Here is a 14,693-nt window from a genome sequence, read left to right on the forward strand (position 1 = left end):
TGCAATATTTTTGTGTGGTTTCGGTATTAAAAATAGTCCTGGTAGAGTAAATCATGCTGGCAATCATCAGGATTAGCCTTCAGTTTACGACAAACAGGCCTTAGGGAATTCTTTGCATTTTCCTCCAATCGTCCATTACATTTCCCTCAACCGAAGACCCTCCGAAAGACTATAGGGGGCATTGTCCTGATGGGACCACGGGTTTGCTGTGTGCGAGACTTGTTGGACACCCATCAATAGTATTTCCTCCAAGTCTAGTGTCAGCGAATTATGACTTAATGCACATGAAACGGACTACCATGCATCTCCCTTTAACAGTTACTACCTATTATATGCTTAGTTTTATATATCTGTTTAAATTACTTCACTATACCGATGGACCACGAGACCAACATTTTCCCACCTACTATAAATATTTGTCTTTGTTTCGTCTGTCTCATAGGCTTTCGGTCTCGTAGACCATTTTTAAAAGTCGGTCTTGTGGCCGGGCCGTCGGTCTCTTGGGCTGTCATTCGCTCTTCTGGGGTGACCTAGCCTTTAAACAAGGCCACTTGTCTGATAGACGCCGAGCGATTAAATCGAGACTAATCGCGAAAACCCGAGTGAACGAGAGAGCTAGAAGCCCTTCGTGACATTCGTCACTCGGTCGCGCGTTCACTCCGGGTATCTAGACTCATCTCAGCTGCTTAGCCAGAGTCACGAGGCCTTATCAAAAGGCTAGGGGTGACCCCGTTGGTACCTTTTCTGTTCTGGGGCTACTTTACAAATCAAAATGGCGGTGGATACGTCTCCTTTTGAATTGAGAATATTTCTATATAGGCCTAGATAATCCACTAATTTTAAAGATCTATTTTAAAATGTTCATAATTCTTCTGCGTGGAGCCAGAAGGGCGTTAACTCATTTACCTTAACACATAGTGAGAGGGGGGCAGTGGCGGATCCAGGGGGGGGGGGGGTCCGGGCCGGAAAATGTGTAAAGACACGTTAATTTTACTTTCTTTTTTAGATTCCCCCTCCCTGGCGCTCAAGGGGGAGGGGGGAGGGTGCGATTTCTCAAATTTTCGAGGGCCAAAAAGAAAATGTGCTCACTACCCCCCCCCCCCCCCCCCGACTGAGCGAATTTTCGGCCGGCGCGATTTTTAAATTTTCGGGGGCAAAAAAAAATAATGGGCCCCCCTAGGAAATCCTGGATCCGCGCCTGGGGGGGGGGGGGCTCCAGTGGGCCTCGATGGGTTACAGTTGCGAGCAAGGCCAGTGATTTTCTTCCCCTTTTTTTTTTTGGGGGGGGGGGGGCAAGACCAGGAGAACGCAACATTCAAGGGAACATATCTACTATTTGGGGAAGACCATGCATACTATACCGGCCCATTTTGACAACAACAAAACAAACAGCATGCGTTCCTACAATATTCATTAATCGTTGTCGCGGTTGAAATCGAGTCTAAAGTTATGAAATTGTAAATAATAAACTTCTCATATTGTATAGCTCCCTTTCAATGTCAATATATTAATTTAGCTATGAAACAATGTTTCTTGACTAAAATCGACCGATTAGCTATTCCCATTTGGAAATTATATATCACAACTACATATTCTGAGATTTTCATGGTCGCAGCTACCATTGTACGGCCATAGGCGCTATTTGAAATTTATCAAAATTTACCGGGAGCACCGGTAAATTTTTATATTCATTTTTTTCTCGAAAACAGAAGTGTTTTAGGAGCTAATTTTTTTAGTGCTTATAATACATTCACAGGGGCATCCAAATATATCAAAATTGTAAAGATTCACTATCAACCCAATTTTCAAAATTTCCCAAAACTTTGTATTACCTTTAATGTATTAGGTTTTCATTGTGTTCTCCTCAAGTTGTTTACAAATGTAAACCTATCTTTCTAAACAGCAGAATTCTCCGCTGACAATTGGGCTTCTGTCTATTCTTGTACGACTTGCATGCGTCAGCTGCATCAAATATATTGTTTCCTTTTTTGTTTATTGTTGCAATATTTTTGTGTGGTTTCGGTATTAAAAACAGTCCTGGTAGAGTAAATCATGCTGGCAATCATCAGGATTAGCCTTCAGTTTACGACAAACAGGCCTTAGGGAATTCTTTGCATTTTCCTCCAATCGTCCATTACATTTCCCTCAACCGAAGACCCTCCGAAAGACTATAGGGGGCATTGTCCTGATGGGACCACGGGTTTGCTGTGTGCGAGACTTGTTGGACACCCATCAATAGTATTTCCTCCAAGTCTAGTGTCAGCGAATTATGACTTAATGCACATGAAACGGACTACCATGCATCTCCCTTTAACAGTTACTACCTATTATATGCTTAGTTTTATATCTCTGTTTAAATTACTTCACTATACCGATGGACCACGAGACCAACATTTTCCCACCTACTATAAATATTTGTCTTTGTTTCGTCTGTCTCATAGGCTTTCGGTCTCGTAGACCATTTTTAAAAGTCGGTCTTGTGGCCGGGCCGTCGGTCTCTTGGGCTGTCATTCGCTCTTCTGGGTGACCTAGCCTTTAAACAAGGCCACTTGTCTGATAGACGCCGAGCGATTAAATCGAGACTAATCGCGAAAACCCGAGTGAACGAGAGAGCTAGAAGCCCTTCGTGACATTCGTCACTCGGTCGCGCGTTCACTCCGGGTATCTAGACTCATCTCAGCTGCTTAGCCAGAGTCACGAGGCCTTATCAAAAGGCTAGGGGTGACCCCGTTGGTACCTTTTCTGTTCTGGGGCTACTTTACAAATCAAAATGGCGGTGGATACGTCTCCTTTTGAATTGAGAATATTTCTATATAGGCCTAGATAATCCACTAATTTTAAAGATCTATTTTAAAATGTTCATAATTCTTCTGCGTGGAGCCAGAAGGGCGTTAACTCATTTACCTTAACACACATAGTTAGTGCCCTTCTCCATGGCTCCAATCAGGTGATTATTGTCTTACATCCATCAATTAAATTAAGTGGGACTTTGTCACAATCAAGGAGAATGATAACAAATCATGTTTTAAAGCATCTCATCCCGTTAACAATCCATGTCCTAGCTTTGTTTTCCTTGTCTCGCTCGCTATACATGACTTTTTTTTTAATTGCTTAAGTTACTGATATTCACTTCTTATTTTCATCTATTTCAGGCTCTAAATACATTGGATTATCAACAGAAGTGAACGAATCTACACCTACATCAATCCATGACTGCATTCGTCAGTCATGCATGGTGAATCCAGGAAGCTCTCTATCATTAGAAACCCTGTGATGTAACATTACGTCGATTTGACCATTGCTTGGTCAAGTGTCGAATTCTACTCTCACATCGAGTTTGTAGCTCGTGACACCGGCGGATCATTTGACAGCAATTACCACTCCTTATTCACATGGTAGATTGGACAGCGAAAGGGTGAACAATATAGGTTGGATTGCATAATTTATCTCAAGATCCGTCAGACGCTATAGCTTGCCTGCTGGAAAATAATCCTTATGATTTAACTATTATGTTTACAACGTTCGTCTCCAGGAAGGTAGCAGAAAAGAATTCTTGCATTCGACAAGTGATTGTTGCCGTAACTTAGAAATGATACATATTTCTCAACGCAATCTGAAAGATCAATAACTTTTGACAAGCATTTTTTTTTACAGACTATGCCGTGATCGGATTCAGGAAACTCTCCTTTGTGAAAACCACGCCCTCGATCGAAGAATAGTTTACTCGGAACTAAACAGTGATCCGTTGTGCTTTTTTTTTGTTATCAGCATCAGCATCGGTATACGGAAGTGTGAGGTGATCCTGTTGAAACTTCCGGTCGTTTCATTGAGTGGTGCTTCGTTCGAAAAAGAACCTTAACTATTTTTGCTCAACAGTACAACAGTACGACTTTAAACTTCACCGACCGAAGTGAATACAGGCGGTTGTTAACTTATATATAAATCATCGCAATTTGAAACTTTATTCTGACATCCGTAATTGATGTGACCCCACAGCAACCCAACAACAACGCTCGGTAAACATTCTACCTTTTAAATTATCCTGTAAACTGTTGGTTTGATTACATTCAAAATGGCGGAGTATGTGGATGCGAACTTGACAACGGGCGACAACTCGTCGACGGGATCGCGAGGTTGTTCTGTCGACGTCAGCTCGGCAAGGGAAGAGATGGAGGGTAGGTTAACTCATGCTTATCAAATATATATGCTTCTCTTGCTCAATTAATAATTCATCATTAAAGTATTTATTTCAGTCCATCCAAAATTATTGATTAACAGGGGGTGAAATATTCTTTTTTTTTGCCGGTTTATGTATTAAGCAGTATAATCTATTTCGTTAGTTACAGAAAGCTAAAAGCCAGTATATATGATACAACTCTTTGTGATACTTCCACTGGAAGATCTAATTCCAGCGGAGGCAATATGTCAGAGGTTGTAACATGTAGGTCGTCAGTCAAAATAATGGAATATGAAAAACTAGTAACGCTAGATAACTTTATATATTCAAAATGAATACGAAACGTGGTTTCAAAATGATGTGGATAAGAATGATAAAAGTAAACTAGACATAATATACTTGCAACCTGTACAAGTACTGGTGATATGTACTCATTTGAAGATTATAATAAAGTCCTGTCATATGTGTCACGGTGTTAACTGTCATGATGTCATAACAATATTATCTTTTTTGAGTAGTAGTACAATGTAGCACATAAAATTTATGTGCTAAAGTAAGCAACTCACGTAAGTGCTGAGGCAAATTTTGACTTGTTCCTTTAATTCAATAATCTGACTATGATCAAATTGTCTAAATGAAAAGTAAATGTTTCCATTCTTGTAGCGCGAACTTTCAGCTACAGCATGTTAAATTTGGAAGAAAATAGGGTAGAAGCAAGCAAGACACTGCTGTCAAAAGAACACTGAGATTTGACGTCATTAATTTAAAAATAAAAATTCTTTCTTTAAATTGAAGAAGAAAAAAGCGACAACTAAGTGTTAAGTGTTTCAATGCTAGAGCTTATAACAAATCCAAACTCTTCTCTCCCTTAAATAATATTATGCCAACCTGACTACTCAACAATTAACAAAACAAAAAAAATCCCTTTTATTCCTCCTTTCTAACTCTAGGCGTGCATGGAGCCAACAAAACGCTTTAGTTTTTATAGTATATAATCACCCTTAGTCCTCACAATCTCCCTTTCTTTTGCTCCGCTTGGTGCCCTAAGTATTCTTTTTATGGTCAGATTTCTCTTAAATCCCATCTTAAATCCCATCTTAAATCCAATGGGGTAGGTATTTGTTGCAAAGATGGAGGTTTTCTATTCATTATTGCAAGCAAAGAAACTTTGAGTGTATATACAAAAACATCTGCTTGTTCTTTTACAGAGAAATAGGCCTTTCGATCGTTACTGCGATTGACGAAAATATTGTAGCTCATGACTTTACGACGAGATGCCACCAGCGACGATTTTCTAGTCTTGCTTATGATAATTCAATGTTTAGTTCCCAATAAACACGACGTTGCAACGGAATATCAATATTAAAGTCATCAGTTTTCTTTTTTCCTTCTAAAAAAAAACAAACTTTTTATTGTGTGATTAGTCTAATTACGTATTGATGATAAAGTGAGTCAAATGATACTGTACTGTAGTCTGCAAACATGAAAGTTGGTTATTTATAGAAGATCAATGATGGCAAGATTTACAAATAGTGAAATAGTTCATGAGACATTCAGACATCCACTTGGAATAAACAAGATGAGTGCTTATATCATTTATAATATTAGACTGATTAACAGCACGAGGAATTTAGAACTCAATAGTTTCATTGAGGAGTATAGATTTGTATGATTAAAGTTTTTATCATTTCATCATGTTATTTATGTTTATTTTGTGAACAATGTTACATTAGGATTTGTATCTTTATTATATTCGCTTCGTATTGGTACTGACAGTAACTATCATTTTATTATTATTATTAACATTATTTATTAGGCACCTTTAACACAAAAAAGAACATAATGAGTGAACAAAATATGGCAATAATTTCAAAGACAATGGTGCGCCCGACCAGGCGGCTTGGGAGGGAATAGGCCAACTAAATAACCAAGGCCCACAAGCCTTCTAGTACCACAACTTATCGAGTGCACATGTAATTTTCATGTTTTGTTGTGTCTTTATTTTGTCTATAATGATTTGATTTGTAAATATATAATCATGTTACCATGTTGACCTTAACATGATATAGAAAGTAATCAGTCAAAATGAAGTCAAACCAATTTTGAATCTTTTTCTACTATATCCAGTACTGAGATCAGTAGGATGGGGTATAGCCTTACTCGTCACCATGACTGCGCTATCCTGTGCTACAGTCGGCATGTTTCTACATTCGTGGGTTCGGATCAGGCGACAGGTCCCTTACGGAAATCGGAGGATTTTTCTTGTTCGTCTGTTTGCGCTTTTCCCGGTAAGACACGACGTTCTGTAGACTAAAATGAAAAAAGATTAGGTCAAATATTTTCATTATCGGGAACCATGATGCCTGAATGTGAAGTGACGGTTGTCTGAATATTGTTATTTACACATTTTTTTTAATTTATTTATTTATTTTTTATTTAGTGGTCCTCCTCTCCAGCATCCCCCCCCCCCCCCCCCCCGCTTGAATATTCACCGGCCGGCTGAGTCGGCGCAAAAGTGTTCCCAAAACACTGGACCCCCCAAAGCAAATATATATGTGCTCTTATCCACCCCACCCCCCCCCCCCCCCCGCTCATTCGCCGTTCGCCGGCAGGCTGATTCGCCGCTAAATATTTTCTCAAGATTTGGGCCCCCCCCCCTCTTGCCGCGGGCTGGATCCGCCCCTGTCAAACACACAGGTCATAAGTTAATTTGTTCATGGTAATTTTATATAAATAAGCCCATGTCCTTCATTTTCTTTCTTGTACATGTTATTGTATTGATTATCATAAATGTAAGGATTAGCATAATTATGATATTATATTCATATAGACAGAGGTGGAAGATATTCTTAGAACGAAATGATTATGATTCCAGTGGCGTAGCTATTGGGAGCCCATCGGTGAAGCCAGTGCCGCCCAAGGGGGCATAGGGCATATAATCAACAACTCCTTAGAAAGTGCGAATACATGAAGTGTGGCTTTCATCATGCCAAAGTATGAATGAAAACCCCCTGATTATTTTATCTTCTCTATTCCCCGTAATATGACGTCATCAAATTACTTGGAAATGAGTTATTAAAAATGACGCGTGATATTTATCATGTCATAGAGACAGATAATTGAACACTATTATACAAACTGGCATAACATTCCGCAGGTGCAATTCTCGATTCATCGCATTCTTCAATAGTCATGATGGTAGATAGTACCGAATATAAAGGGATTTGTACTAAAAAAAAAGTATGATGGTATTCATGATTTATGGACGCATTTACATGTTCTCTTAAATATCATATCGCGCTGAAATAAAACATTAGCATCAGGTTGTTTAAAGTCACAAAAATGATCCGCAATATATCACTGATAAGTTCTTTTATTGCCTGTAAATGTTGTTTCATTCCTTAAATTCTGTATTTTATACATTCATCATCGAGTTAAATCTAAACGATTTGCCACTGCAAAGGGCTTGTCATAATATGTATTTCATTGTAAACTGAATGCAATTCATTGTATTGGCTGACATATTCAGTATTTTATAAGCCATTCAATCATTCAATCAATCAATCAACTTATTTATTAAACTGCGCTAGGATACATATTGCTAGGATTCAATTTGAAAATTCTTTCTTAAAAAAAAAAAGTAATATCTTGTTCCTCATTTTGATTCCCCCTTTTTTAAAGGTCTTTTCAGTAACTTCTTTGGCTGGCTTCTATGTCCCCAGAGCATCGCTTATAGCAAACTGGGGATCTAGTTTGTAAGTATCGGTTTTGAGTAATTCTTTTTAATTTCAAGCAACTGTTAATAGTTGTTAACAGTGGCAGAACCAAAAACACTAAACTGGGGGGGGGGGCGGGCACGTTTTAAAAGAGACAAAATTGTGTTAGTGACATGTGTGCCCCTGTGAAGTTTGATAAAACTGTTCGTTTATTGTTGCTTCTGATTTGTTTAAATCTTCTATATATTTGATGATAATAATGATGATAACAATAATAATACTAATAATAATTTTATAAATAATAATGATGATAATATTAACAGTTATAATAATAATGATAATGAAGATAAAAATGAAAATGATACTAATATACTAATACATAATAATGATATCAATGATGATGATGATAATGATACTACTACTACTAACTACTACTACTACTACTACTACTACTACTACTACTACACATCACCCCAGTACTTCGCGAATTGCATTGGTTGCCGGTGACGTACCGCATTATGTACAAAATCTTAGTTTTAACTTATAAATGCATTCATGAATTGGCACCAATTTATCTGCAAGAATTAATCGAGGAATACAAACCTTCACGCAGTTTACGGTCATCTTCACAATTAAACCTTGTATCTACTTCTGTGTCAACTCTTTCTTATGGTAATCGCTCCTTTCGCAAAGCTTCTGCTGAACTTTGGAACAGATTACCTTTAAATGTAAAAAACTGTCAAACTGTTAACCTATTCAAAACTAGTCTCAAGACACATTTATTCAAAATAGCGTTCAATGATTAATTAACTCTGTTCACTTTGACGTGTATTCCATATGTATTTTAATGTGTATGTTTATTTGCATTTTTAGTTTTGTATAAGGTGTAATTGTATATCAGTCTATTTTGTGTGTATATCGTTTAGAGACTTCGGTGGTAAGCGCTTTATAAGTAACGTTTTTATTATTATTATTTTTTATTACTTCTACTACTACTACTACTCCTACTACTTCTACTACTACTACTACTACTACTACTACTACTACTACTACTACTACTACTATACTACTACTATTACTACTAGGCCCTACTACTACTCATACACTAATACTACTACTACTACTACTACTACTACTACTACTACTACTGCTACTACTACTGCTACTACTGCTACTACTACTACTACTACTACTACTACTACTACTACCACTACTACTACTACTACTACTACTACTACTACTGATTATGATAATGATAACTATAATAATCTCAATCTGTTGATAGGTATCTGTCGGCGACTCTTTACACGTTCGTTCTCCTGATCGTCGACTACTATGGGGGCGTGGGGCCTATGGAGGACCATCTCGATGGGATCAAGGTCTCCCTCTCTGCCCCGCCCCTAACATGCTGCTGCCCGTGCTTGCCAAAGATCAGTTTCACCATGTAGGTTGAATTTTCATGTACTATTTGGAGTTGGATTTTATCGTTATGAATAAGCAAGTAGGCCTACATAGTAGTGACATTTCCGATATGTTAAGCCATTTTGATTTGATCAATTTCATTAATCTTAAAAGTCGCTCAAAACAGAGTTTTTCGAAGATTTCATAGCCTTAAATATGAATTTGGAAATATTTGTAGTCACGTCTATTTTGCCACAATGCAAAAGGAAATCCTTACTTATCAAGTTATGCTATTATATGTGAAGCTATCTCCATAATGTACCACCAGCTATCAGTGTGATATTGTCCCATGATTATAATCAATGCACTTGCACTTAATTTTGGCAGCATGGTTGAAAATCAGTCAAAGTTTGAAGCCTCAACTGAAGCAACATCTTTATGATACTTGATCCTCGAATACACGACCTCCCGCCTGATCCCCTATGTGAGGTGTCGTGGTGTAGTGGTTCATTCACCTGACTCTCAATCCATAGATTGAGGGTTCGAATCCCAGCCCTGCACTAATTTCCTTCGTTATTATTATTCAAATTGAATTCAAACGCATCGTAGACCGTGTTACTAGCCCTTTTAATATTTTCGTACTTATTTTGGAAATCTTGTTATTCCCGTTTTATAATTTTCTACATGGATTTTGGCTATTCTGATGAGTCTGAACATCTAGTTTATAAAAGTATGCATCCTTCATGCAAAGTGATAATAGGGACTTTTAGATTATGCACGACGAGAACGTGGACTGCCCTTTTAAGGCAATGTGTCGTCCCTGCCAGTGCCTTAAAAAGACATCACATTACCTTAAAAGGGCAGTCCACGTTCTCGTCGTGCATAATCTAAAAGTCCCTAATGTTTGTGATACCATGCATGTAGTTCATGAATTTCGGGGTTCGATTCCCATACAGGACGAACTTTCATCGAATGAGAATGCTGGTCTTACAGACCGCTTACATCAGACCACTTTGCGTGTTTCTTGGTGCTGTGTTGTGGGCTGACGGTATCTACAAACCATCCATAGTAAGTGAAATCGTGAAGACTTTCAGGAAATTCACTTAAGGGCATTTCCAATACCAGATTGTATTGCAATATGCCCTGATCGTGTCATTTTTATGCATGCAATCGTTGACTCCTAAGAGTATTGAAATGTCCTTTATAGGTTGATTTTATTTAAATTTAATTTTTTTGCGATTATGTTGGGGACAAGATGAATGTAATTGTTATTATTTTTGTTTGATGTGTCGCTTGAAAACAAGTGTGTGTGTAATGAGATAAACACCCACATTCATAGTTTTCTACATGCTGACTCTTTATAATGCATGCTGTCGACAAAACTAGAAACGAAAATTCTTTGATTAAAAAAGTAAGACGTATCGGCAACTTCTCATGATTAAAATGTACGTCTGTCGGCAAATTTGAGATAAATAATAATAATGATAATAATATTCCGCTTTTATATAGCGCTTAATACAATCTACGATGTCTCTAAGCGCTTAACAGATATACTGAGGATTTTTTCTGGGAGGAATTTCTAGCCTATATTTGGTCCTACATCACTCCCCCATACAAAATGACGTCACAGGATGATACAAACTAGAGGTCACGGAGGTAGAGATGTTATTCTCTCTCTCTCTCTCTCTCTCTCTCTCTCTCTCTCTCTCTCTCTCTCTCTCTCTCTTGTCTCATGTCTCACCAATTCTCTCTCCCCCTCAACTCTCTCCCCCTCTCTCTCTCCCTCCCCATCTCTCTCCCCTCTCTCTTTCTCTCTCTCTCTCTCTCTCTCTCTCTCTCTCCCTCCCCATCTCTCTCCCCTCTCTCCCTCATCCCCTCTCTCTTTCTCTCTCTCTCTCTCTCTCTCTCTCTCCCCCTCCATCCAGATTGAAGCCGACTCAGCCTTCGTCTACCTGAGCGTCATCACTCTCGTATCGTCCCTGGTCGCTGTCTACGGCCTCTCCGTCATCTACAACGCCACGTACAACCAGCTCCAGCACTTCATGATCTCCGTCAAGTTTGTCACCATCAAGTGCGTGCTCATTATCACCAACGGGCAGAACCTCGTCATCGCCATGCTCATCGCCAAGGATGTCATCCCGTGCGTCGGACCCCTCGACTCGGCCGCCAGGGGAGCGTGTGAGACTAAGATTCGTTTTCTTTTTATGTCTTATCCAGGACAATCGAAGGGTTTTAAAGACCATCTCTACTAGATAGGCCAGGGGGGAATAGACCTCACTGCAAGGTCACTGGCAGGTGGTTATCTCATCAAATCAGCTCTCAGTTAACATAAGAAAAATAGGATCATGGGTGGACCAACAGGCACCGATTATGCACTGTTTGCCATATAGAGGGCGCAAGTAGCTATAAGTAATGCAGTGGGCCTTTAATTCCCTGGCTGCCTTACCCCTCACCCCCACCGTGTTAAAACATGGGGGTCGGATTTGTTGGATGAATGGGGCGGCGGGGAATTATCAGAATAATGGGTGTGGGCAGTACCGGGTTTGCTGGCCCGAATTCACAAAGGAGGTTTTTCGACAAAGTCCGTAGGTTTATGTGCGTCATATGACGCGTTTCGACGCGTTTCATACCTCCTTTGTGAATTCGGGCCACTAGGTCTGTGAAATGAAAAAAAATAACATCGAGTAAGAAGAATGTGAAGGGAGTTGGAATATTTTTAATTTTATTTTACCTTGTCTCCTCTCCCCAGCCCTTTTCATCTTTTATCTTTCTTTTGTAGCCCACTTGCAATCATATTCCAATACTCACTCTTTCTATGTATTCCTCTCTATCTTCCTAAACCACTTTCAAACGACTTTCATTTTCTCTCCACCCACGCAGTCCTCTACAACATGCTCGTCATCTTCGAGATGTTTCTCATGAACTTCTTCTTCAAGATCTACTACTGGCGATGGATGGTCAAGCACGAGTACGGCCACCGCTTCGTATCGGCCTCGGTCGGTGAAATCACCGACATCAAGAACTTCGAAGCAAACGCACCCATGAACGTCATGAACGAGCGCATCAACGGGTCATTGTCGAATGTCTCGAAGTAGGGCTCGTTTAAGAGTGAGACGGTCGTATGATGACGGTGAAGCTATCGTCTGAGAGTATGGACTACTCAGTGGCGGATCCAGGGCCCCCCCCCCTTGAGAAAAAAACCATGTAAAATCACGTGATTTTTACCTTTTTGGCGCTCAAGGGGGGGGGGGGTGCGAATTGAATTTTTTTTTGAGGATCAAACCAACTACCAACGGGTCGGATACACCCCTTCCCCCATATTTGTCAAGTTTTAATGGACATAATGTTTAACAGTGTACATGAAAGAGAAGGAAACGCATGCGTATTCACATATTCTTTTATTTTTTGTAATCATTTTTTGTTTAAATTTATGTTTTATGAAGAGGGTTGTATAAAATGTCATAATCGTGAGTTATGATTCTTTCTTTTTATATTCATCTATACAAAATAAATTGGGTTGTAATGGTTTAATAATGATTCTCTAATGTTTTGATAAACATAGGCCTATATTTCTCGTTATACTCTTCTTCTACCCATTATTCTTTCTTTGTCTCCCAGTATGTAGAAACCGAGAAATTGGAATTCCTTTCCCCTTCCCTTTTTCCTTCTCCTCCGTTATAGAACTAAAAATGCGGCACTAAGTAAACTCATCATTCTTTAACCACATTAACCATATTCGCACATTGATTTTGTCTCTCGGAGAGCAGTGGTAAATTGATTTTTGTGCATGATATCAATAATTGAATATGAAGTTGTTTTTTTAATGTATGTCTTATCCCTCTCTTTCTCTCGCTTTGTTCCATTCTATGTTTTACCTCCTCCTTTTCTCCTTTGTTTCCCTTCTTTATTTTCTAATAAAAATGAAATGCGCACACTTATCAACTTTATCACGCGATTTGCTCTACAGTATCAAATTAAAACTTTGCATATATATATATAAATACCAGAAAGCATTTGCTAGCCTTTTTAAAATTTGAAATATATTATCGACTAACGAAAATGCTGCAAATTTTAATATGTAAATATTGTTATTTGTAGAAGATTTGAAATTGTGACAACTACGTTTCCATTAATTATTCCCTCTCAGTAATGTTCATATTTTCCGCCAGCTTTAACAATGTCAATTAAAAATAAGTTCATCATAATAGCTCAAATTATTCCAAGTCTGTACGCCAAAAATAAATAAAAGTGTTTGATATTATTGATGGTCCTTCCATTGTGACATGCCATGTTTGCATATTGTGGTCAAGATAGTTTTGGCTCGCACCCAGTAGTTAAAGATCGCACGCTCGATCTTGTAATTGAAAACAAGTCAGAAAAAAAAATCATGGAACCAGCGGATTTGAACCTGCCATCTACTGCTTGTCGAGCAGCGACTCTACCACCAGGCCATCACTCAATATTACACGATCGAGCCCACATCTTTCTCTATTTGGTGAAAGCCAAAGAAAATTCTTTACAACAATTAAAACGTCTTCCAGGAAACCTAACATTCAAATATATACATATTGATGTATTTATTATAAGTTTGATAGAACCTGAATAAATGATTTTTTTTTGTAACTGATTGTAAACAACAACAAAAACAACGTTTGAAATCTCATGTGTGTATAGTTCAATTCTATGTTAATATTTTAATAAAGGAATTACTAAGCTGTGAATGAAAATTGTGAGGCGATCCAAGGAGAGATGGTAATGGGGGAGGGGGTGAGGTCCAGAAGGGCGGATCCGCGTGAATTAGAAAGACAGCGAGGGAACAGAAAGAGAGGGAAGAGAGTATGATTCAGTGAGATAGATAGATATGGGGCCGACCAGACTTGGCCTGGAGGCTCGGTTCTGGAAGTACTAGTGTTAATAGGCGTTGGGGGGGGGGGGGGGGGGTATGTGACTCCAGTAGGCCTCGATGTGTTGCGAGCAAGGCCAGAAATTTTGCCCCTTTTGATGGGGGAGGTAAAGCCCTGGGAACGCAACATTCAAGGGAACATAACGACTAAATGGGGATCATCATGCATACCTTGCATTCTACGCCCCACTTAATTTGACTTTTTTTCTTCAAATTATCATATTATGTACAAAATGTGGTATGTAATGAAAGAAAAGTGTGCACACTTTTCTTTCATGTGTGTGGATGAGTGGGGGGGGGGCTGCAGCCCCCAGCTGATTCCGCGGCGAATGAGAGCGGAAGAGAGAGAGAGAGAGAGAGAGAGAGAGAGAGAGAGAGAAAGACTGAGAGAAAAAATACTGTAAAGAGAGAAAGAAGAGGGTACAGGGGACTGTAGAGAGGAAAGGAAATAAAGGTTAATCGATGATGGTTGTTTTGGTCTCTCCGAGCCTAATTA

The 14,693-nt window shown here is 39.0% G+C and overlaps 1 protein-coding gene across 1 annotated transcript; it reads left to right on the forward strand.

The window, feature by feature from the left end:
• Positions 1-3,149: 3,149 nt before the first annotated feature.
• On the forward strand, positions 3,150-12,503 carry LOC105441203 (organic solute transporter subunit alpha-like). Its single transcript, XM_030995426.1, has 8 exons — positions 3,150-3,760; positions 3,877-4,175; positions 6,305-6,465; positions 7,859-7,932; positions 9,179-9,337; positions 10,251-10,362; positions 11,220-11,472; positions 12,175-12,503. The coding sequence occupies exons 2-8, from the start codon at positions 4,073-4,075 to the stop codon at positions 12,387-12,389; spliced, it is 1,077 nt and encodes a 358-aa protein (XP_030851286.1). The 5' UTR covers positions 3,150-3,760; positions 3,877-4,072; the 3' UTR covers positions 12,390-12,503.
• The last annotated feature ends 2,190 nt before the right edge of the window (positions 12,504-14,693 follow it).

Source organism: Strongylocentrotus purpuratus, unplaced genomic scaffold (assembly GCF_000002235.5).
Source record: "Strongylocentrotus purpuratus isolate Spur 01 unplaced genomic scaffold, Spur_5.0 spur5_scaffold_21, whole genome shotgun sequence".
Classification (NCBI taxonomy): Eukaryota; Metazoa; Echinodermata; class Echinoidea; order Camarodonta; family Strongylocentrotidae; genus Strongylocentrotus; species Strongylocentrotus purpuratus.